At 32.9% G+C, this 26,180-nt stretch overlaps 1 protein-coding gene across 1 annotated transcript; it reads left to right on the top strand.

Annotated features, from left to right (window-relative positions):
• The first annotated feature begins 749 nt into the window (after positions 1–749).
• LOC111518432 lies at positions 750–26,114 on the top strand. The gene is made up of 2 exons (XM_023175085.2): positions 750–1,179; positions 26,031–26,114. The coding sequence occupies exons 1-2, from the start codon at positions 949–951 to the stop codon at positions 26,112–26,114; spliced, it is 315 nt and encodes a 104-aa protein (XP_023030853.1). The 5' UTR covers positions 750–948.
• Positions 26,115–26,180: the final 66 nt, after the last annotated feature.

Genomic DNA, 26,180 nt, shown 5'->3' with positions numbered 1-26,180 from the left:
TTGAAAAGCGAAGTAGGAAAAACATGTTTCATGAATGAGGAAAAGAGAGGGAGCAAATTGAGGGCGAAAATCTCTCTTTCTCTCTCACTTGGTTTTGTTGTTGTTTTTTTCTTAGAAATTTGCCCGGTTTTTTTCAGTGTTGTTTTTATTTTCATAGCGAGCGGACGTGTTGTTGCGCGAGACTTTGATAAATTTGATGATAGAAATAAAGTAGGAAATGCGGCACAGAACAATTTAATAAATCAACATAAACAAATTGCGATTTGTGTTAAATAAATAAAAGTGTTGGGTTTGCGTAAAGCCCAGCGTAAGCGAATTTAAAAATATTCTAAAAAATCAAGCGTGAGTGTGAGAAAGGATAGAAAGAGAGACGACGACAACCAAATAAGAGAGCATAAAAAAATCTCAGCAATAACAAAAAAAAAAACCATACATATGCTCGATAGCATGATTATAATTAAACAATAACAATTTGGATTATACTTGGATAGTGGACAATTTGCAACAATTAGTGATAAAAAAAGTCACATTTTCAATAAGAAGAAATAATAGCAACAAATCAAGAATTCATTCTCGTTACGTGCTGCTGCTGCCCAGTGTAGTTGTTCTTGTTGTTGTTGTTTTTGTTGAATGAGCGTGCGTGTGCTACTCGCGTGTGACTGTGTGTGTATGCGCGCAAGTATGTGTGTGTGTGTGCGTGCCGCCACCGCAATTGAAGAAAAATACAAAACCAATACACACACAAATAAGCATATATAAAAATAAATTCTCCATTTCTATGTGTGTGTGTGTGCGTGTCGGTGTTTTCAGTGACGTCGAACCGTGTTAAAGTGACGAATAAACAACTAAACTGAAAGACGACGTAGACAACGACGGCGAGGAGGAGGGAATCATTTTCGAGAAGAAGAATACAAAAACAGATTGTAAATACAAATTCTTTTCACACATATGCACAGACTGACAGAGAGAGAGACAGTTAGACAGACACCAGAACCAGTCGCAGTCGCAGACATTCAGGCTCTGGGGCAACAAATTTGTTTACATCACTTTACTCATCCCACCTACGCTGCAGCAGCTACACCCCCACCCACCACTCCCACCCATCCATCCATCTATCCATTCATCCAGCCAGCCAGCCAACCAACGGACATCGTTATTCCTACGTACTTGTACAATTGGGTAAGTATTTTATGCCTAATTAAGTTGGGGAGGAAAATCAGAAAAACCAATTTTCCTAGCTAATAAACATTGACATCGTTTACCGACTGCCAAATACTCTGTTTCCTTTAGTTAAAGACATTTCGTTTAAGCAAATTACTTAATAGTTAGTTGGTCTTGAAAATAGCCCTAAAAAAAGGTCAAAAAAGGAAGCAAAAAACAAATCAAAACAAAAATAGCCAAAAAAATTACCAAAAATGTATTATTATTTTGTGGTGCAGAAAGCCAAAAAGAAAGTAATTATTATTATTAATTTTGTATTTCTTAAAGTCCTCCGAGTAAATATCAAGTTTTTCAAATAAAACTCTAGCTAATAAGTTTTTAGATCAGAGATTTACTGTAAGCTAGTGAGGAAAGACTTGATCTGACAGAAGAAGACAGAAAAGAAGCTAAATATACATATGTATATTAATGAATAATTTTGAATTTAATGGTGTATAATCATAAATAATACTTAATCTGTATAGATATTAGATAAATGATTGATCTGTGAAAATCATAGAAAGCATGTTATTCCAAGTCTGCATTTAAGGATAAAATTTGGTGCCTTAAAAAAGCCGAACATATAGCTAAATCTGTAAAAATTCCATAAAAGAAGCTGAATGTTTAAAAATAGCCAAAATAGAAGAATAATAATCTTTTTTGTGGTCATGAAACGGTGTTCAATAGTTGATCAATAGTGATCACAGCCCTTCACTTCGTTTTTGAAATTATTCAAAATGACCTCATCTGCAATATTTTAGAGTATAATAAGAGAGAATAACGTTTGCTATGAGCTATTTTCTTAAACCGAAAATTCTAAAATCTGTTAAAAATGTAGAACAATTTTTAACTTTCTATAGTTTACTTTTGGGTGCCTATTTTCCAATCGCAGATTCCCTGGTTTTACAAAATCTGTAGATGACAGCCAAAAAGCGAGTATGCAGCCAGAATCAGCGTACCCGAATTAGTTAAGAACACCTCTTAAGTTAACGTCATCACAAATCTTGTCGGCCTGTATAATTCTTTAAAAGGATATATGTAGTCGCACTTTATATCCTCTTTCGCTTTCGTTTCCAAAATTAATTGTTAGTTTATATCACTTTTAACAACTTTTAAATGTGATTTTATAATTTCAAAGCTTTTTCGAAATAAAACCAAATTTGAAAACGATTCGGATATTTGGACCTCAAATGCTACAGAATGTTTCTAAAACAACAAAGTATTTCTTTCCTACCATTAATATCAACGGATCACTTGTCGTATGCGCAATCTAATTCGTTTTTGTCATTGTCCGTTTTTCTTATAGGGGCAAAAAGTCACATAAAAGTGACTAAATTAATCGCTTTCCATTTTAAAAATTTTCCGTCATCATTTTTTTTTTAAACATGGAGAAAGCAATACAGACAACACCCACATAAAATTGTTGAACTCTAATTGGTGTTCCTCTTGACTTTTTTTTTGTCTATTTAAATCAAACTTGTAAGTAAGAAAGTCATCATTTATTTCTTAAACATCAAAATGCAAAGCTAAGATAATAAAAAGCAGTCCCATATTTGTATGACGAGAGAAGGTAAATGTTGCTTAGTTCTCGTGTTTTTATTATTCATTTAAATTTGCCATTCCTCAAGTTTCTAAGACACCCAACTGTGTGGCTAGGCAAAAGATGAATGATCTACAGCCATGTTAGATGATAAATGGCGCGCTATATTAAATGATTTATTTCACTCAAAATGTAAAGAAAAAAAAATGCCTCCGGTGTAGGGGCTCGGTTCATTGTGCCTTCAATTCACATTCAACCTTTATCTCTCTCAGTCTCAGTCTCTCTCTCTCTGTCTTTCTCCATGTCTATGACTGACCACGACTTGGCATAATGATAATCTTAAAGTATCTCTTACTATATCTTATGCAGGAAATCTGTACAGTCAATGAACAAAATGGAATTGTTTGGATCACAACAAAAGCGAGAAAAATCTAAATTGGTCAAAAGGCTTATTGTAAGACCTCACTATGAATTCCAATCAATCAATTAAGCCAAGAAGAAAAAGTAATTGTTCACACACACACACACACAAACACTCACACATGTTTCCTATGATAAATTAGCTCAGGCATTTGAAAATTGCAAACAAATTAGCCAAGAGATTACCAATAAAATCCAATGTAAAGACCCAATTTACATTATGGATCATGGCAAAGATAAGAAATAAATTTGCTAAAAATTCTATGATCTTATCTTTATCGAAATGCAATCAAGACTAAAAGGATTTTCAATAGTCTTAATACCCTTTCACAAACATTTTCAATCATTTTTTTGTTAATAATAACCAAAAAAAACAGAAAATTAAATTGCATTTCAAATTTGTTTATTGATCGATAACTAATCATTACAATTTTATGATGGTTCAAAACTTTTATTATATGTTAAAAGCCTTCGACGAGCTGTTATACTATATTTTTATGTCTCTTTTTGCGCACTTTTATGGGGCTGTAAAAATATATTTGTGTCCAAGTGTTACCATCGCATATCGAGACCAATTTGTGTGAAAATTTCTAAGTGGAATGATTTTTAGCATATCTAAAACATACTTTTTGTTTTTTTAGGTTAACAAATCAATGGAAATAATAAGGATCTAAAAAACTTTTATAGCATTTTCCAAGTAACAGCTTTTGATTAATCGTTAAAGTAGTTGATAGAAATTTGAATCAATCAATTGTCAACAAATAAACACTTTTTAACCTAAAATAATTTTCCAATTGACTTAAAAACTAGTCAGCAGTAATGATTTTTCTAAGGTATCTACATATGTATATTTGCCTTGATTCAAGTACTTATTTAGTTAAAATCGTTCCGAAAGTTTTCAAGAAAAAGTATAAAAAAAACGTTTTTGACCAAGAACCTTGAATTAAATTGTCAATACTGCATTACATATGCTTTTAGAATCTATTTAGCGGATATTATCTAGAGCTTGAATTAAGGATCTGATCCTTTTTTCAAACGAAACAATCATGACCATGATGATCATCATTTTTTCTAGTTTAAAGATGGTTTAGAGATTTCATTTCCAATTTCTATTGACTATAATAAGAGATCTGTTTATGCAGTCTGAATTAAACTTGAATATGGTGTTTAACATTAAAAAATTATCGAAATAGTGGATTTTGGTAAAGATATTCCAACTTTTTAAGGAATCGTTTCTATGTTATAGTCGCCCGATTAGGCCAATTTTCACATTTTATGTGTGTAAGGTAATACAAATCTTAAATTCCTAGTTGGAGACTTAAAAGAAAGACATTCTCGACAGAATATAGCTGTAACTGTAAAATGAATAATAAACCACTGTAAAATGAATAATAAACCGTATCATTCCCGAAAACAGAGTGGAAAATAAAGGGTGAAAGGCCCAAACTAAAGATTTTGTCTCGAAAACCAGCTGTTGAGATGGAGAAAACGCGTACAGATCTCAGAAATAACGATCTACATGGAAGAATCGCGAGAAATAAACCCTTTATAAGCAAATTTAACCGACTAAACTGACTTATTAAATAGTAACGACTTTAAAGCTACATTAAAACAACATTACTTGAACTAGCGAAAGGAAAAATTGGTTTTTATCATAGCAAAGTTGACAATTTAATTGATCGTAGTCCAAATTCATTATGCTATCTTCCATGCTCCACATTCGAGGAGGAATGAAAAGGAATTTCGAAAGACATTTCAATGCGGCAACTGCAAGGGGCATATGGCAATAATTTACCATTTCCATATGTATGTAGTTATTCAGCAATGTTATTTCTCTTGATAATTATCAAATATATTTGCAATATGCATTCCATTCCAAGCACATGACCCGGGCATAGATCCGTTCACTTCCCTTCCGTCCGTCTGAGTCAGCAGCGGCAGCAACAACAATCGCAATTGCTCAATTACATTACATTATATTCTCGTATTCATGGTAAATTTTGTTGTTGTTGTTGTTTCTGGTTTTTCTATTATATTGTATTTTTTCGCTTGAACTAATCACAAAATCATAAATATTTCCATTGGCTTTAATAACTTTCCAGCAGCAGCAACAATTTCTAAAATTGTTTTTTTTTTTGTATTTTTATTTTTCCTCTTTTCGTTTCGTTTCATGTGCCAGTTATTTCTCCTGCTGTTGTTGTATTTTTTTGCCATTTTTTTTCTAATTAGTTATAATTACACTTAATGCAATTTAGTTATGAGGTTCTCTCTCTCTGCTGAGCTCCTCGGCTCAATGTTCGTGCTGGTTTTTCTCAATTTTTGTTGTAGTTTTTTCCAGTTTGCTGTCGATAGGGGGGATTTTTTTTTTTTCGATGCATTTGACTGGGCCTGGATATTTCTGTTACAAGGGCCAAGTTAGCTATATTAGCGGGTATTGAGCACAAACCCAAACCTAAATAACAACAAAGAACAACAACCCCGACTCGTGATGGAGAAGGGGGAAGGGAGAGGGGGAACAAAAAAAGGTGTTAATGCATTTTGTAGTCGTAAGATTTGACTGACTCGACTGACTTGCCATAATGTGCTAAAATATTTATGAATTAAGTAGAAAATACAATAGATGATATAAGTAGCAGCAAAACAAAAAAAAGTTTACTTAACACAAAAATTTCCATATTAGAATGGGCTATTAGGCAGCCATAAATGAGAGAGCTCTAAATCAATCTGTAGTTGAGTTAGAATTAGTCGGGAATTAGAAACCAAGTTACTACTATTAGTTAAGAAACGCTTTTTGTTTTTCCCCAATTAGGAACATTTAAAACGTAATTGCAAAATTTACTTTTCAACGAAATTGACTTAAGTATAGTTATTTTTAATTAGGAAAACGTTAAAGTAATTGTGTTAGAAATTAGTTGGAAAAAACAATTATAGGTAATCCTATGCACATTCACGTTTCTTAACCTACAAAAACCTAGCAAATGCATTAAATTAGATAAGGAAAGTGACTACGAGTTATGCAAATGTAAGTTCACGTTCTTGTGAAAACGTTTATTGTAAAGACCCTTAAATGCACCCTTAGAAAGTAGTAGTATATTGAAATTATTAGCAGGAGTGTGCCAGGCTTAAGCATAAGGAAACATCTTCCATCACATATAGATTCTTGATCAGCACGACTAGATGAGATAATATAAACTTTCCCCTTTTGTCTGTGTGTTTATCCATCTCTCTGACTTATCTCAAATTCCTTTTGGATCATTGCTTAAAACCTCTGTTTCAGCCAGATCGAGCCACTTTTTTTGTTTTGCTTGTATCGAAACGAACGTTCAAAAACAGGGACTCTTTTTAACTTCATTGATTTTCGAGCAATTGCTAAATTTTGTTAATAAATTTAGTATTTCTTTGCTCAATATAGTCATTAATATTTTGGAAAATTGGATCAATATCTTGAGATATATAATGGAACTATATTTAGATAAATAATAAGATTTTAATGTAGCTCAAGATGATCGTATAATTAGATACAAGATATAAAAGCCGTCCTATATAGCTCAAGATAGTCGTATAATAAAACAGCCCTACTATATAATACAAGATATTCGTCCGATATATGTAGATTATATGGATATCTGTCCCAAAAATTGTTTTTTATCCATAACTTTGTTAGTTTCTTAGAAATTTGTTATAAACATGAATATTTCTATGTTCAAAACACATCTTAACATCCGTGCCAAATATCATTATGATCGAACGACTATATAATAGGAACTATAGGCCAAATAAATGTAATTTAAGATCTATAACTTGTGTTCTTTTTGAACGTTTTTATTAAAATTTCTTATTTCTTAATTAAATGCACTTAATAATGACTGGGCAAGGGTTCTTAGAGATCGTGCCATTATATCATATAGATTCCATTGGAAGGATTATAGGAAAATCTCTATTTTCGTATAATTTAGATCAATAACTCCATTTGTTTTATAGAAAGTAACGGTTAAGTTAATTTTTGTAAACCTACTAAGCATTTGGGTGACTTATATCATTTAAATCCTAAAGGAATCGCTAAAAAAAGGGACTTTTGTAAACTACTTTAATATTTTTTAAGCAAACAACTTTTTTTGCACCTTTAGTAATTAGATAGATGACAAGGTTACATAATGGGATACAGTCCTGCCAAATTTAATCAAAATCAGATGACTATATCATAATATATAGATAACTGTCATACAAACACATGATAAAAGGACAAATTGCTTTATTATAGGTAGTAAAAACTTAATGCAGAAACTTGCAAGAGTATTTAAACTACGGCTAAATTTATTCCGGCCTACTGCTTTTTGTTTTTTGCATTAAACAAAAGTTCAGCTTAGTCATATTTTAATAATCATAAATCTATTCCCATATAGCGCACTTTGATCGAATTCGACTTTGGATTTTGCAAATCGTGTGCTCGTGCTCATCGTAGGTTGAGGCAGTTGCCACAATCCACAGTCCATTCCAGGTGTGAATTCTAGTTAAATTTAATATCACCTTCATCACATCATATATGCATATGGAGGAGCTGGCAATTTTTATTTAAAGTTAAAGATTATATCGTTGGGCTCATAAATAAATGCATTTAATGGTTCGTTGCCTGGTTTGTGGTTCGTTTCGTAGTTACTTTTTGGAGGGCAATGTGAAGTGGCCCGGGGTTGCAATTGCAATTGCAATGGAGAAGCTATTGGTGGGGCTCTTCGGAGTGACCATGGCGTGTCTCATGTCTACTTCTTGTCTCACGTAAGGCATCTTTCTTTCTTTCGGCCATCTCTCTCATCATTAGCAATTTGAAATGCATTCGAAAGAAAAAAAAAACAGAAGGAAGGAAACTCACAACGTAAAGGCGAAACCTTTACGAATCCAGAATGAAGCCAAAGCTGAGATGCTGAACCAGTGCGACGGAGCTGTATCCAATTATTTCAACATTTTATGGCGTAAATTTTCTTAAGCCCAAACCATTTTTCAACTGAAGCGAATGGCTAACAAACAGCTTCAACTCCAAGTAAGGTGAGACACAGAGGCTGAGGCAGCAGCAGCAACAAATCTTAAAAAGGCATCAAGATTATTGCACAGAAAAATTCTTTTCTTCACACCTCGAACCAGACAGACAAGCGAAAAGGGAATACACACACACACACAAACACACTAAACGAAAAAAAAAAACGAAGGGAAGAACGACTCAAAGAATTAAATGCGACTTCAAAGAAAAATAAGAAAGAAATATGGTCAAAACGACGAGGGCCAACACCAACAATGGACATGTGCAACAACAATAAAAACCAATTTAAGCCGACCCAAACGAACCCGTCTACTTGAAGTGTGGAGGATTCTGAATCCGAATCAGCAGATGCCTTCCTCCTGCCACTCTCTGCCTCTGCCACTGTCTCTACTTCACCTCGCGTTCCTTGTCGGCTTGCATTGAAGACACTGACACAGACGAAGAAGAGACTTTGGAAGAGACGTCAGAACGCACATGCATACACGCACACTCGCACACACACACGCACACACACTCTCACACAGATACATAATCAGTTTCAGAAATCAGATTCGGTTCGAAGTTGAATAGTTTTTTTCCTTCTATACACTATGCCCTATCTGAAGAGAACTAAGGGTATGGTTAAATCTCTAAGAGACTGAAACGAATTGATTTAAAGAATTTTGAAAAAATGTATAAAATAGTTGATTTTGGTTATAACAGGTTTTTTTAAGGGAATATCCTAGTCTAATCCTAGTTTTTAGAAGAAAGGGGAAATATTTTTAAACTAAACTATTGAAAAAAGAAAGAAAACTTATTTCAAACTTCAAAAACTTGAATTCTACTAATGTTTGACTTTAGGACAAATAAATTTAAATATATATTTATTTAAATTAAAATTTAAATAACTTTGCTTAGTCTCGCAGGGTATGCAATAGTCGTAGGCTTGTCTGAGTGTAAAGAATGAAATTTTTTTGTTTGGAAATTATGTATACGAGAATGTACATATGTGTGCAAGTGTGTGTGTGTGTGAGGTATCGGTATCTTTGTCGCCGCTGCCTCTATCTATCTATGCTGACATTATACATATCTCTAAAAATTGTGTGCATATGCGGTGTATATGCATGTGTGTGTGTGTGTGTGTGCGTGTGTGAAATACGTGCACATCCACATCTGTATCATTGACTTGGGACACATTTTAAGGCAGAGTAATGGAGGTAAAAAGGGACAGAAGGAAAATAAATGTTAAAGTTCACATTTATGAGATGATGTTTTTTTTACCCTAATCCCAGAATTCAATTTAAGATTACAAGTTTCTTGGAAAGAATTGGTTAAAAAACACAAAACGCCTTTGGCTGATAAAATTATGTCACATACGAAATACTCTTCAATCAGCAAAGATACAATACAGTGTCACTTGAAATTCTACACCTAATGTGGATTTATAATTTGTTTTATTCTTGGATTTTTTCACAAAGAAATGTAAAAATTACTCAAAATGAACAATTGGCTTCTTCAAAATGAACCCCTATAGCCGCCATTAAAGATAAAGATCCATTTTAAATTGACAATAAGCAAACGTATTATCGTACCTTTAAGGGCGAAACATAAGTCTGTCCTTATTAAAATTGGAATATGTACATATCTATTACAGTAAAGTTTTCTTAAATTAAATTTGCTAAAAAGGCAGTAGTTTTTAAAAGTTTGAAAAGGTTTTCAAAAACATGAAAAAGGATACTTGGAAAAGCGTTATTTCAAGTGTCGGAATTACATCTTTCCACCTTGAGGCCAATTATTCTCAATTTTCCAAAAGAAGATTATTTCAAAGGCAACACAAAAATGTGCTATGTGCTAGCTATTTCAACAACCACCAAGTTCTAAAATCAGCACACTTCGCTAAAGAACTCCAGAATTGCAATAGCCAAAACTAGTTGGGAATTGCAACTAAATGATGCGAAAAAAGATACCGAAGTTCACCTTTTTGTGCATACCCTTAGGCGCTATTGAAAACCGGATTAAATGCAAGGTTTGACTTAAATTTCAAAAGGGTCGTAATCTAACCAAATTTTCTTTTTTAATCTAGAAAAAATTCTTTAAAAAATGATCAAAAATTCTTATAATTATTGATTTAACAAAACCTTGAGATTATACACTTAATTGTATTAACTTTCAAGCGAATCGATTGAGAAGTGTTTGTATTGGTTTTCAGTTCTTAAGGCATTTGTAATGCTTAAAGTAATCCCATTTTTTAAGTCTTTTATATGTTAATGTCCCATTTCTCTTCATGGATTTTGTAAGGGCCATTTATGATAGTCTTTTAGAATTTTCCCATAAAATCAATTATAAATTGTGCAAGGTTTCTCACTATTTATCAATGATATTGTTAATTTTAGGTAGAAAACCAAACATTTGTATGCTTTGTAAGTAAGTGTCCCCAAATTGAAAGTCGACCATAAAAATGTAAACCCAACAACAATAACAACAAAAAAGTCACAAAGATTGACCTTTTCCTTTTAACCAGAGAAAAGGAAAGAAAAAAACAGATGCTGGTCTTTTCTTTTCTCTAATCCGGACAATACACAAACCGATGCACAGAGACACACAAAATGCAACTCACATACACAGATGTACATACATATGTACTTATATATATGCATGTATACATATCTAACCGATCATATCCAACAACAAGAACAATAACAAAAACAACAACAATGCAACTGAAATCCCAGAATATATCTTTGCGAGCACATTGCGTCTCGCTCTTTCATTTGTCTCTGTTCCACATGCTTCCTTGGTGTTGTTCTTGTTGTTGTTCTTGTTGGTGTTTCTGTCTTTGGAAAACAAGGCCCAATCCAGTTTTTCTGTTTCTCTTGTGCAGATCTTTGGCTTGATTTTGTTGTTGTTGCTGCTGGTTCCTGGAGTTTTTCAGAATTTCGTGCTGTGCTGTTGTTTTTGTTGTAGTTGTTGTTGTTGCTGGTTTTGTATTTTGTATTTTTTCTTCACACCTTCGATGAAAAGACGAAAAGAATGAACAGCAAAAAAAAAGTATCCAACAGAAATTTCAACGTTGACTGGAAATTCAATTCAATTCCCTTTTGAGCCCAAAAACCAGGAGACGTAGAGACAATGTCGGTGGTGGAGGAGGATGAGGAGAAGGAGAAGGCGGAGGAGTTGGAGGAGGAGGAGTAGCGCATATAATGCGAGTGCGAGGGCTTCCCAATAGCCGGTTTTTGGTGTTGGTGTCGCGCTTGGTTTTCTCACTTAAGTCGCGCGCAGCAGAGACGACGACGCCGCCGCCACCGCAGCCGCCGCCAGCCATCCAATGAGGCAGCGTTTCTTGAATGCTCCTCCACGTTCAGTTTTGGATACCTCTGAACTGACAGCTGAAAGCCCTTCTTCTTACTTGGTTTTATTCTTTTTTGTCCTCTTTGGCACAGAGATCGTTTTATTTTATTTTTTTCTTGTGTTTCGTTAAGATCTTCGTTTTTTGACAGCATTTTTCTTGAACTTTTTTTTTTGTCTCCCTACAATTTGACATGCCTGAGATTTTGTGAAAGAAAACAAAACATTGGAAATTTTTTTAGGGGATCCGTAGGATAATCGTTTTTCGTTCGCTTTATCTGAAATATTTTTGGTCAATAACAAATTGACCGTATTATTTTTTTTTTTTTTGCTTTTTTGCAAAGATTGGAATGAGCTTTTTGTATGGGCAGATCGACAAGGCCTTTCATTTACACAAAACAAACACAAATCCTTATCAAAAAAAATGTCATATATAACGCAGGTGATGTCAGAAAGTACACACAAATTTCTGGGCGTGTTTGATGGCATTCTAAGAAATTGAGAACGTTGGAAATAAGATTACGAAATTGTGCACGTACATACATATGTACTTACTTATACAGTTTATATCATGTTTTTTTTTTTAACAAAAAATATCAATGCGTGTCAAAGTTGTTTACAATTTTTATTTATTGAGATGACAATATTGTAACAGTGGTTCAAATATAATAAATTGACACATCTTTTAAATGTACATATGTGTGAGAATTTATAAAATTGAAAAGCTTATATTGGAGGATTTAAACGAGAACTTGTTTAAAATAAATTTAATGAATTTGACAGTAAAATATTTCACTGAAACAGTTTACAAAAGGCTAATGATATGTTATATAAGAATTTTCGGAAAGTTTTTATATCAAAAATATTACCAATCTTAGTTAAAAGACCTTATAACTTTTCTAGATTTTGATAAAAACTCTTTAGGTAATCCGGATATCTCAGGGCAAAGAGATACATACAGTATTTCAAACAATTCTTTGCACAAGCGAAAATTGCCAAAATTTATCTTCACTTTATCTTTCAACGGCATGTCAAGTATTTTGAAACTATTTTTTGGCTTAATATTATAAACAAAACAATATATTTTCATTAAAACTAATTAAAATTAAATTATTAACTCTAGTGTAAAATGAAAAACAAAAAAAAAAACTTATGTACTAAATGCGTCTTGAATATAAATGAAGTAAGTAAGTCGTCTCGCCGACTTAGGTATACCATACACCAGTAAAGCAAATATTTCAACTTTATTAAACAAATGCAATTTCACATGCTTTTTACAAGCATATCTTAGTATCTCGCTCACTCAATCATACGAGCACCCTAGCGCCCCCACCAGCCAACGGCCAACTCCGGCCTTATGGAAAAACGTTTATATGCATAACTCGACTGTTTTTTGTCCGATTTTGATCAAATTTGGTATTTTGCTAGATATTAGTATTAAATTTAAGTGTGCCAAATTTGATTGCATGAGGTAAAAAAATACGGGAGATAATCAAGTTTTTCAAATTACGGGGGCGGAAAAGGGCGTGGCAAAATTTTTGTACATACAAAATGTGTGCATTTACTAAGCAAATATACATACCAAATATGGTGTCTCTAGCTAGAATAGTTTTTGAGATAAACGCTTTTTTAAAATTGCGGGGGCGGAAAGGGGCGTGGCAAAAATTTGAAATAAACTTGATCACTCTACATACTACACGAGTCTACATAAAAAATTTGGTGGCTCTAGCTCTTATAGTCTCCGAAATCTAGGTGTTCATACGGACAGACGGACAGACGGACATGGCTAGATTGACTCGGTTGTTGATCCTGATCAAGAATATATATACTTTGTGGGGTCGGAGATGCTTCCTTCTGCCTGTTACATACATTTTGGCGACTTTAATATACCATTTCACCCTATGGGTGTATGGTATAAAAACCAAGTTGCAGATGCTTAAGAACTTGATTCTGAGTAAAAATTTATATATAACATTGAATTCTTAAAGGAGTTTTGCTAAAAAAAATATGTTTTTCGTTAAATTTTCACCCTGTGTGTCCTTATAAAGATTGGGAGTAATCAATCTTTTATTCATTTCAAAAGCCTAGACATGTTGAGCATTCAAATTCTTAGATTTTTGCATGAATTCATTCAATTCAAGATACAAGTTCTTACAATTTTTGTTGTAAATAGTTAATTTAGTTCAATTTATTTAAAGATGAAGTTGTGTTTTACTTATTTTACTTTAAAAAAAAATGGAGCTAAGGATTGGCAGGCTGTCAGGATTGACTCTATAATTTGAATTCTGGAAATGCTCTTTGGTTGAGATCATCCTTATTATTAGAAAGAAAGTTTAAGAAGATTGAGTCTTTTAAATTATTGACTTTAAAATTACAAAGTTTAACCAAACCTATAAATTAATACAAAAATTAAAACAAAGCTTGAATAAAACATTTTTTATAAGAAATTTTTTTTAGGACCCATTTGTAGATTTCAATCTATTAAGAAAAATAATTTTCTAGATCTAATTTTGAGGTAACCCAAAAACTGATTCTCCGACTTGTTTTAATTGCAGCTAAACTGATCTCTAATATTTAAACAAAAAATTTAATACTAATGAGAAAATTGCCTTCAAATTCCAAATACTCAAATTTCTACTAAATGTAATTAGATATTGTTTGGGAATAATTTATGGTAACGATTTTTACTATAAGTATTTTTCCGACTTCTTCAATCGTTAACAAAAACCTACAAAATTTGTTCAAGTTTTTATACATTTATTTGTTTTTTTTTTTTTTTGTGTTTTTTTATCTTGGTTAAGGTCACTGGGTTGATTTGCCTTACTTACTACTGACTACACCTGACTTATAGATAAATGAACATCATTATTATTATTATTATTTATTTATTTTGTTGTTTTTTTTTTAGCATATGATATCATGAATGCTTTCAGTATAGTTCTTATCACAAAACTCACCCACCCCGGGACAAACGGCAACAAAAACATTCACAAATAATAGCAACAAAAGCTTTGTTTATTCTTTATTTATGTGCCTTAGACCAATCAAGCAAAACGGTTTATCATTTGAGCGATAAAAAAGACGTTAATTTATTATACATACAAACATATATAGACATACATATGTATATACATTTTTTTTATACAGTTGTATGTATATACGCAAGAAAAATGTTTACTAATTGTGCGCCAAATTGAACTTGAATAAAATTTAGCAAGTCGGGACAATGTAACGACCTTTTCGATACCCTGTGAAACTCGGGAAGAAAAAAATTAAGTAAATTATTATTAATTTTTGAATGTACAGGCTTATTCTTGCCCTAATAAAGATTGTCGCGTAGGTATTCTGGTTGGTTGACATTATTTAAAGATATAAACTGAGAAATATTAGCCCCCAAAAGTATGCAATGGGAATTCAAAGCATTTTTTTCTTTAAGTACGGCGGCGTTATTAACTGTATGTACAAACTGTATGTACAAATTGTCTTAAAGCAATATTAGCAACAAGGACCAAGTATTTAAGCTAGATTCGATTTTTTGCTTGCCTTTTGCATACTTTTAGGGGCGACTTTCCGCCATTTCGTATCATTTGACCCTAGCTATTGCATTTAACGTAATTTTTGTTGTTATTCCATCATATTGATCCTTACTCAGGTCACCCTGTGTTTTTGTTACAGGGTACTAGGTTTTAAAAGCTCAAGAGCTCTGCCTCTCTTTCCGTTTTCTCTTCCACTCTGACTGTCACTCTCTTTCCAGCTACTGCCAATAAACCGTTATTAGCGTGTGAGCAAATGAAAAATAAACCAACAATTATAAAAAAAAAAACCAGACTCTTTTAGTTATTTAATTAGCAGGCCCTGCCTGAATGACTGAGTCTCTGTCTCTCGGTATCTAGAGTGGAAAATTAATGGCTACAAAATTAAATTTATTTTTTTGCAACAACAAAAAACAAAAACGCAAAAGCAACAACAACAACAACAGCAACAGCGCAAAATGTATAAGGCTGGCAGACAGGCTGGCAGGCCGGGTACCGTTTTGTTTCTTATTGGATTTTATTTCTGTGTATGCATGTATGTATGTGTGTGGGTGAGCAAGTGTGTGTGTGCGCGAAATTTATGTTGCTATTTTTGCGTCGTTCCGACTGCTCTGCCTCGGCCAACTGCTCTGCCGCTTATCATGGGGTGTTCTGGCTGCTGCTGCTGCTGTCGCGGTTGTTATTGTTGTTCTTCTGTTACCTAATTAGTTGCCACAGACAGCGCGACGATTTTACCTTACGTGAGTGTGTGTGTGTGTTGTTTTTGCTATTGTGAGACACACGCATACTAATGCATGTTGTTATCGAGGTGCGTACATGCGGTCACTTTGACGTAACACACATTTACAACAAAACGACAAACATCCACATCAACGTTAACGTCAACGTCAACGTCAACTGAGAGCTGTTTCCGTTCTCGTGCCCACGCACTTTTCTGCTGCTGCTGCACACCTCACCACAAATCCGCAGAAGCTGAAAACAAAAACCACGCGACAAATATTGCAACTTTAAATTGCGGCTGCTGTTCGTTCGTCTGCTTTCCCCCTCTCTCTTACATCTCCTTCTCTTTAGAGATAACTTAACACGACCATACAGTGGGAACAAGAGTAACTTAAAGGAATATCAAATGTTTCTATAGTTAACCATTTATATTATATTTTATTAAAAGTGACATTTTTAGGGATAATAAAATTAAACAATTTTCTTGCTTAACTTGAACACAATTTCAAAATTTAAAATATATCGGATATATATATTTTCTCGTTAATTAATTAATTATAATAATAAAGACTCATAAATTTTTCAAGCTCAAAAGGTTAATAATATAATTTCTGATATTAGCGAGTTTTATATACAGTGTTGGAAGAAATAATAGAAACGGCAACCTACTTTGATTTTAAAACCTTTTTTTTTTACGTTGGACAAATTGTCCGACCTAACAATCAGTGTTCAAGAATGTGGGATAGTAGTTCTATTATTTTTATTCATTTCGACGCCTATTTTCACGAAACTTTTTCTTCTATACGCTTTTAAGTAGAACTACCACGTGTTTCGGTTGGAAAAAATAATAGAAACGCTCAGTATTTTTCACGTCAAAAACATTTTAGATCTCATAAAAGTTAATTTTTGGGTTTATTTTAATTCTAAATAAAGGTATTTAATATCCATTAAAATTGGTTGTGATTTCTGTTTTAATTTACTAACATTATATGCAGTATGGGTCGTGGCACGCACTCCTCAGAGAAAGAAAGGGAAATCATGAAAAAACTAAAAAACTCTGGTCGTTCAATGGCAGAAATCGCAGAATTAATGAATTGCTCAAAAAAAAAGTGTTTTCAGCTATTCATTATAAATATAAACAAGAAAATCGAGGTCGAAAACGTGCCACAACATCAAAATTTGACCAGGTCATTTTGCGAGAAGCGAAAAAAAAAACCATTCTTTTCATCGGAAAAGCTCAAAAACAAGCTAGATGCATCAATAACGAGTATAACTATCCGGACAAGATTGGTATCATTTGGGTTAAAGGCATATAGTGCTAGAAAAGTACCGTGCTTGAGCAAGCAAAATAAAAAATGGAGAATAGATTTTGCTACTCAACATGTGCTTTGGGCCAATTGGAAAAATGTGCTATGGGCGGATGAAACAAAGGTCAATTTGTTTGGATCTGATGGCAAGGAGTCTGTAAGACGACAAAAAAGTACTGGTTATGAACCAAAACACACTGGTTATGATCCAAAACACACACACAAAAACAACAAAGTAAATATCCTTAGCAATACTATGCTTTCTTGTTCCGAAGAAGAATTGCCTTTAAAGTGATAATTTCAGCCGGAAAACGATCCCAAACACTCGTCCGAGCTGGCAATCACATCGGTCAAGGAAAATAAAGTTAATGTTTTAGAGCCTCCGTCTCAGTCCCCGGACTTAAACCCAATAGAACAGCTTTGGGGAATATTAAAGAAGAGGATTGCTGGTTATAAGCCAAAAAATAAGCAAGATTTATGGGAAAAGGTCCAGGATGAATGGTATTCTATAGAACCAGCAATCTGTGCTAAGTTAGTTGATTCCATGGGACGTCCTAGCCGCGAAGTGTTGAAAAATAAGGGTAGTACGACTAAATATTAATTTAACTATTTGTTTAAAACTAAAATAAATATGTGTCTGGAACAACAACATTATATTTTGTATTAATAAAATTATCGTTTCTATTTTATCTTCCAAGGGGGGGAAAATAAATGCCTTTGTTTTTGTATTAAATTTATTTCAAAAAACATAAAACATTATTTTTTTTGTTGCTTGCAACAGTGTCTTTAAAAAAAAACATTCAGCTTAAAAAAAAGTTGTGTTTTGCCAAAGATAGACTCAAAAAAAAGGAAATTGTATGCCGTTTCTATTATTTCTTCCAACACTGTACATACATATTTAAAATCAAAAAATTTTGTTATTTATGAATAATATAATATTTTATTTGTATTTGCAATCTTTCCAAAATGAACAATAAGCGCATATTTTCAAGGGTGATGGTATTATGGGGGTAGAATCACCAGTCCGTGTCTATTCTAAATGATTGATTTAATAAACATCTTTAATAATTATAATCATAATATTATTATATTTGATAATTGGAATAAAAGTCAGAAATAACATTAATTAATAGATTTGAAAGATAAGACTACGGTTAGCTGGACTCTTTTTAGCCGGATACGCCTATTCTCCGGGATGAAGTTTAGTTTGTTCCCTTGAATTCGGGGTTTCCCAGTTTTGGTCAAAAATGAATAAAAAATATTTCTTTGTGAATTGATTGATTATAGAATTTGGAAATTTTGCTCCCGTTTTACCGTGATTTTTGATATTCCTTGATGGCTCTGATCCTAACAGTCCTGGATAATGAAGATCCAACTGTTTCTTATAACAGTAACAGACGAAGTGTAAAAGTGTTTATTCTTCAGTTTACTTCACTAATTACAAATTCGAAAATCTATTAGAGTAAACACTCAAATTTTTTTACCCTTTCTATTGATTATTATTATTTTTTGACACAATTAAAAAAAACTGGCAAGAATCTTTTTATTTATTCTTTCTATAATTTAATCGCAATTTATCACAAACTCAAACTTCATCCCAGTGTGCAGAATTCTTTTTATTTTATTTAAATGCATAGAGTATTTCGTATTCTTCGTCTCAATTAAATGTTTGAAAACTGTTGTTTTTGTTGTTGTTGCTTTTTGTATTTTGGCCTCAAAGTTTTCGTCTGCTGCAGCTGCACTCAGCAGCATACCACACCTCACATCCACATCCCGAGCCCCCAGCCGACAGCCCACATCCCACAGCCGTTGCTTTAGTCACAGCTTCCCCCTCCTTGCATCCACCCCGCTCTTTCTCTTTCTTCAGCTAGCTGACTATGTTCGCCCACTGCGCCTTTGTTGGATTTTCTTTGCTCGTTTTCAAAAAAAAAAAAAAAAAAAAACGCCAACGACTAAAAACACTTAAAGCCAACTGCAGCCTCAGACAACAACAGCGCTGAGTAGTCTCAGTTAGCTTATTCACAAAATAAAAAGAAAAAAAAATAAATAAAAATATTGTATATATTTTTATTCATTTGGCAAAGGCAATAAACAACTGAAATAGACGAAATACGCAACAACAACAACAACAAATGGAAAATAGAAATAAAAACAACACACACACTAGACAGAAAAACAATTTGGGCGAACGACAGAAAACGTTTTGATGCCCTTACAAAAAGCGATACAAAGACTTTTAAAAAGAACTTGGAAATAAGCAAAAACTAAATTAATTAGTGACAACATTTTAAATTCATAGTAATTTATTAGGTAGTCACTTTGCTAATATGATTCAATTCATTAAAATTCATTAAGATTATCTTGTACAACAGTCGAGGGATTCTACATTTTTATGTACGTATTATCACTTAGGTCAAGATTCACTTCTTAAAAACATATAAGTTAACACAGGGGGACTTAATTCAAACCTAGAGACTGAGACATTCTTAGAAAATCATAGAAATTCAAGCCAACAAATTACTGATAAAATTATTGAGCTACTTGGGAGCCAAGGAAATCAGACGTAAAATCCGGAAATGAAGTCATTTTAAATTCAGTAAAAAAAAAATTATGTAGATATCTTAGTAAACTTTCGAAAAACCCAGAATTTAATCTTTAAAATAGTATTTATCGTCTTTCGAGTGACTCAAAGTGTGCAATAACAACCTCTAAATGGGTAACACACCATTTAAGTGCACTTTTAAGTTGGGTTAACTGATAAACCAGAGTCAAGCTAAATATTTGAACCTGGAATTCGGATTCAGTGCAATATAATCGGGTAGAAATAGGAAGAATTTGGTTAATAAACAAAAATACTCTTAATTATTAAAAATTTAGATTTTTTGATGGGGTCTATTGATTCTAAGTAATTAATTCTAGTTGTAACATAATGTAATTCTTGTCCCTATTCACCTATAGAGAACGTCTTATACCTTGTGGGTTTCCTTGTTAGTTCATTACAATTTCAGCACTTAGTGAAATCAAAATTTTCAGGGAAATTAAAATTGTTTGCATTTTTCCCTTACAAATTCGAGTTGTATTGTACAAAGAAGTTTTTTCATCAAGAACTATGGTAACATAAGCAGAACTTTAGAGTTACAAAGGCCATATCATATGTGCAATGCTAAAACTAGTTGAGAATTACAACAGAAAGAGATAAAGTTACCAAAAAATTGAGAACAAATGATATTTACTGTTTCTACTTGATAAGTTTTCAATGGCTAAAACCATTTAAAAGCCTTTAAAGAAGATGATGCCTAGGTAAAAAATCAATTCAGTCAACATTTAAATTAGCTAGAGTATGGAAATGTCGTCACAAATTATTACTAGAAGGCTATCTAGCTGGAGGAGGAAGAAAAAAAAACAAAACACAAGCGGTGGGCGACAACAACAACAACGAGAAAAACAAATCACAAACCACCAGACAGACAGACAACAGAAATTACCAATTTAAATGTTAAAATTCAAATCCAAAATGAAATCAAGAGATACAGCCAAGTCAAAATTAAGTCAAATCAAAATGCAGCGAAGGCATTTAGTAAAGTAAAATGCTCAAAAAATAAAAAAAAAATCGAAATATTGTGCGTTTATGTTTGTATGTGTCTGTATAGATACAATAATTATATAAACAACAAAAAACGATAGAAAAAAAACAACACATAAACTGATTGTGGATTGTCTCGTATGCTGTGCTCCTCGAATGAAAAATGATGTCGTTCTTGTTCGACACAAGGCCTAATGATCATTAAAAGAAACATAGGTACACACACACACACATATGTAGACTTTTGGTATCTATATCTTTGTATATAGCTGGTGTCCATTGTATCTTTTGATTTCTGTATCTTTCTTGTTGTGTGTGTTGTGTGTTGGTTGGTTGATTGGTGTTACATTATCATATCAAGAAATCAAGCAACATTTTGAAGGAAACAATACCATTTGTTGGACCCGTTATTATCTAATAAATTGTGAGGGAGTTGACATCGATACAAAAACAAAAACAACGAAAACGGAAAGACCAACGAATCTGTATGTTAATCACTTTTATACCCAAAATGAGTTCAAAGTGAAAGCTTCCATTTGATATTGATCATCATATCACTCCAAGGTCCGAGGTTGAGTGTGGGTTTTTCCCTCCATATTTCTCGATCAAGAAGAACTTATGTTAAATAAATGCGAATTAGTCTCTCCCTTTTGATCTCTGCTTATACTATGTCGATTACATATGCAAATTAATTCAAAATGGTGGAATCCCCCCAAAAAAATATTGTGGGCAGAGGAAATTAGCGCTTGCCGCTGATTGGTGTGTGAAAATTGAAGCAGAGATCAGAGATCATTGACAGAGATCAGCAGAGAGATATACAAAACAGATAGATAATAAAATACAACACACTCACACACACGCACACGAATCTTTTTTGATTTAATGGACCCGCATAATGTTTAGGATTATGAATTGTAAGGTGATGATCGATAGGTGAGAAAAATCCATAGATAAAGCAAAAGTGTATTGGAGATAGCGAAACCTACATAATTATACGTTAAAAATCATAGGGTGAAAAATACTTTTTAAAAAAAGTTGTCAAAAAAAAATTACCAATATATTGATCATTAAGAAAAATCACTTATAGACTTTTAACAAATTATGTGTCTAATTTGGAATGAATCTTCTACAATTAATTAATGTTTTACAGTTAGTCAGATGCTTTTTGAGACAAGACAAAGATGTTTTCTTCTTTTAGTCATTGAAAATGTGTTTTTTTGATGGTCTATTCTGGGTAAAGTAATTAGGATCTTGGACAGTTGTAGACTAAGTGAGCTCAAACATCCTCTTGTGCCAAAACTAGGCGTTAATTTTGGGGGCTTGAGTCATTTTAAGGAGACAGTTGGTGTAAAATTGATATTTTAATAGATTAACAGCTGATTAACTCATAATATATTGTTTTTGGAAAGGAAATTCCTCTTTAAAACTGTCTAGGAATTCGACTTTGACAATCTTCATGTGCATAGTGACCTCGACTTTGCGAATTGTTAATAAAAAAGGTCTTGATAAGATTAAAAGCTATCATTTAATACATTATGAATTTTACAGAAAATAAAAGAAAGTGAAAATATAACGTATTCTCTTAATGTTTTATTAACAACGAATTAATGTTTTATTAACAACGAAGAACGAATTCTTCAAACAATTTTTTTTTTTAATTTAACGCTCTAGAAAAAATTAAAAAATTTGACTAGAAGGGCAGCTTCTTTTCCTGCCCATATTGTATTTAGCTACGCCCTTGCATTCAGTTGATGTGCAATCAAAAAATGGGCCAACAAAAATCGAACTAGATATTACATGGGTTCCTAACTAAGAAGAGGAATAGGTTTTTTACTGAAGTTGGTAAAGGGCTGTTATTTGGCATCTTTATGATCTTTAAATGTGCTTCTATTTACCCACAAAACTTAAATTCACTCTAAAACCCTAAAAACTTCGCCAATTTATTAAAAGGAAAAGATTTTTAAGACCATTTGCCCAAATATAAGCACCTTAAAAGCTTGTCCAAGAACCTTTTTGGGAAGAAAACAGTCTTGACTTTGTAAAAGATAATTTTCAAGATCTTCAACTTGATTATTTTGATCAAGAATATAATCTAGCTAAAGCAAAGGAGTGACTCTTAAACCCTTTTAGATAACACCTTTACCCAAAACACTAAAAAAAATCGAAAAGAAGACTTTCTTTTAATTAAAATTTTGAACCTGAAAGATGCATGTAATTGATTAGTACCTACTCTTCCTTTTTTTTGATGCGTGCCACTTGCCCTAGCCTAAATATAATATTTACCCAAAACCCACAATATCAATAAAAAAAAGTAAATAAATATGTATATGGAAAAATATAAACAGTTTCCTCTGTAGATACCGCGCTCGAACGCGATCAAAAGACAGTGCAAACTTATTGATTAGATAATTGCGGATGATTTGTTGTGTGTGTGTGTGTGTGTATATAGAGGTGGGCTAGGGAGGAGGATGGTCGAAAACAGAACTCTTTACTATGGTTAAGTCAATTTAAAAAGAATTGGGGCCAAGCTAACTTTAACTACAAAATACTAATCAAAAGCCACTTCAGTTGGGACACTTGAATGTTTTCGAAGGAAAGAAGGCGGAAAGTGGCGGAAGGTGGTGGAAAGTGGCGGCGGGGCCAAAATGCAAGATCGGCAAGTCTATCGCCCTGTAGTATATACTATATATAGACAAAGCGAGTAGAGCAGGAGTCTCTGTTTGGCTGAGAAATGTGCGCATAGTTTCTTTTCCTACTTCTTGTTGTTGTTGTTGGAAGAAAAACTCTTTGAAGAAAAATCTTTAAAAACTAAAGTGAACGTCGACTGCGGCTGCAGCGGCGGCGGCGGCAGTTGAACACTTTTTTATTTGATTTCATTACGCTTTTTTTTTGTTGCATTTGTTGTTTGTTACTAAATTTGGTTGTCTGGGCATTTATACTATATAGAGAAAGAGAGAAGGCAAAAAAAAAGAGTTTTTTTTTCTGTATCTGTGTGCAAGACCATTTTTAGTAGTCTCGTTCGAGAGACTGTGCCTATATACAGATAGATCTCCTCTGTTGCGGTAATTGCTGAGCCATTTGTTTTCTTCTGGTGGTTATATATTGCTTTCTGCTTTCTGTTTTTTTTTTTTTTTCCTAAAGTTGCCCTTTTTGGTGGGTGTCGCTCGTAGCTGTCGTGTGGGAAAATGAGATTGTCGCTATGTCCGTCGCCCAATGTCCATTCCCCATAGGTGAGATAGCGTCAAGTAAATGCGCAGCATCCCAACTCAATGTATGTTATCTCTTCAAATGATGGTACGAGCTATGCACAGCATGTCACCAAATACCAAAAAAAAAAAAAAAAAACAAATTTTGGATTCGCCCCCTCTTCTTGGTGGTGTTGTTGTGCCCCTGAGTCACTATATATTCAGATTCAGTCAGTCAGTCAGTCAACAAACTGCAAACGCTGCGAAAATGTGTGAGAGATGAAGACATTACAATTTCTGAACATATTATGCCTCTGGTTCTCCGGATGATGATGACGATGATGATGATGGGTTGGGCTGCAGATGATGATGATGATGCGGTTGTGCTGCGAGTGCGTTTTGTTTGCATTATTAAAAAAAAAAAACCAAAACGTTGGCTTGGCGCGTTTTTATTTCATTTTCGTTTCATTTTAATTATTTTTATTTTTTTTTTCACTCGCACAAAAACATCCGGTCGTCGTGTTTTAATTTAATGAGTGTGAACTTTTTTTTTGTATTCATTCAGAAGAGACAAAAATTATTATTTATTTATATAGAAAACATTAAATTGCTGCATCAAATTAGAATCAAGTCTTTTTCTCTCACTCTATTGAAAGCAAATGTTTTTAAACCAGAGTGTTTTCGTTTCTTATATTAACATATTTAGTTTATATGCTTTGCCTTGCCATAATGAGTATAAAAAGCAGCTGTGGCACTTTCTCTCTCGATACACCACCTACGCTTTTGTAAAGAAAACCACTTGGCCAAGGCAGATTTAGTTGCTGCCATCATCACAATTTTAATAGATGTCAATCGTCAATATTTTTAGTAACCTCTTTTTTGGCTGTACTGAAATTTATATATGTATACATATGTCTGTATTCCCTTGCATATTCATTATTTAGATGAACTACGTAGATTTCCTTATCCCCATGGGTTCAATGCAGCAACAGACAAATGATTGCTGGCATTACAATTTGAATTTCCATTAATTAAATTGAATGATGTATAATTATAAAATTAGATTTACTTGATTTCGTGATACAAGAAAAAAAGGTACTTTGGCATTAATTAGTATCGTAAAACGATTAAAATTGCAAATTGTCAAATGCGAAATCGAATACTGGTCAAAAATCGAAATTTTCATATAGAGTTTCCTTACAAAGTTAAGTCTCCTGGTAAGTTTCTTTCTGCTTTTAAAATCGCTCTAATATTGAACTAATTTTTAATTAGTTATTAAAAACAATTTTGGAAATTTTGTCATGCTATGATATTCGAGTGTCGAGAATCGCAGAACGTCATACATTGATGACCACCACTGTATACAACTGTAAGCAAATAAATAGTATTTCCATGTGCAGCTTAAAAATCACATCAAATCTCTTGTTATTAGTGCTTTTTTCTGGGATAAAAACGATTAATATTATAAACGAAAACATGCACAACCTTTTATTTATAACAATATTCCTCTTATAACGAAGGAAGGTTTGATGGGCTTTACACAAACTTGTAATGGAAGTACAACCGGCTATAACGAAGCTATATTGCCGGAATCTTGAGTATCTTGAGTAATAACCAACATCTAGGCAATATACATGCATAATTGTACTATATAATGTTTATTTTAAAGATGGTCTTGGTCACTGCACTAGATCTACATATAATGATTTAGCTTGTTCTATTATACTCTCTACAAGTGTATAACCATAGAGGGATCCACAGGGATCCTGGTACCAGGAAACGCCATAAAAGATTGAAATTTCTCAAAACTAATGAGTACTCGAATTGATCGGGCAATTTTGATAATTCCTCATATCCATTGGCACAAAATCTCCCCGAGAGATTGAAATTTCGAATAATTTTTTCCTTTTTTCGGCTATTTTTATTTAAAACTAATGAAACCTCGAATTGATTGGGCAAATTTCCCATGCTGTCAATTTTTTAATCAATCGAAAGTATTCTCCAGATCAGACATCTGATCTAAAACTCTTTTTTTTAACATTTATCATCCAATTTTTTTTTTAATTTTAATTAATTTTTAAATTTATTTTATTTTTTCCTTTACAATTCGTACTTTTGATATTTCTCAGAAATTAAATATGTATCTAATTGATTTTGTTGTTGTTCTTCTTCTTGTTCACTTGCAGATGATCTTCAACATGCGGTCGATTATGCATGGACATTTACCAACACTGGCCAAAAGCATATGCGCCGGCAAGCGCATAAAGTAACGGCACTTTTTTAATGGACGCATTTACGATTTTCGGCAGAAGTGAATGACGAATTTATCAAGCATA

This window comes from Drosophila willistoni (assembly GCF_018902025.1).
Source record: "Drosophila willistoni isolate 14030-0811.24 chromosome 2L unlocalized genomic scaffold, UCI_dwil_1.1 Seg168, whole genome shotgun sequence".
NCBI classification, from domain to species: domain Eukaryota; kingdom Metazoa; phylum Arthropoda; class Insecta; order Diptera; family Drosophilidae; genus Drosophila; species Drosophila willistoni.
Note: the sequence above shows the minus strand (reverse complement) of the source record. Positions and strands in the feature narration are given on the sequence as shown.

Excerpts from the sequence above, each read along its gene's own strand:
- LOC111518432 (XM_023175085.2), top strand. The coding sequence starts at position 949 with ATGCACAGACTGACAGAGAGAGAGACAGTTAGACAGACACCAGAACCA. Across the intron at positions 1,180-26,030 it reads CTACGTACTTGTACAATTGG|ATGATCTTCAACATGCGGTC; the intron begins GTAAGTATTTTA and ends GTTCACTTGCAG.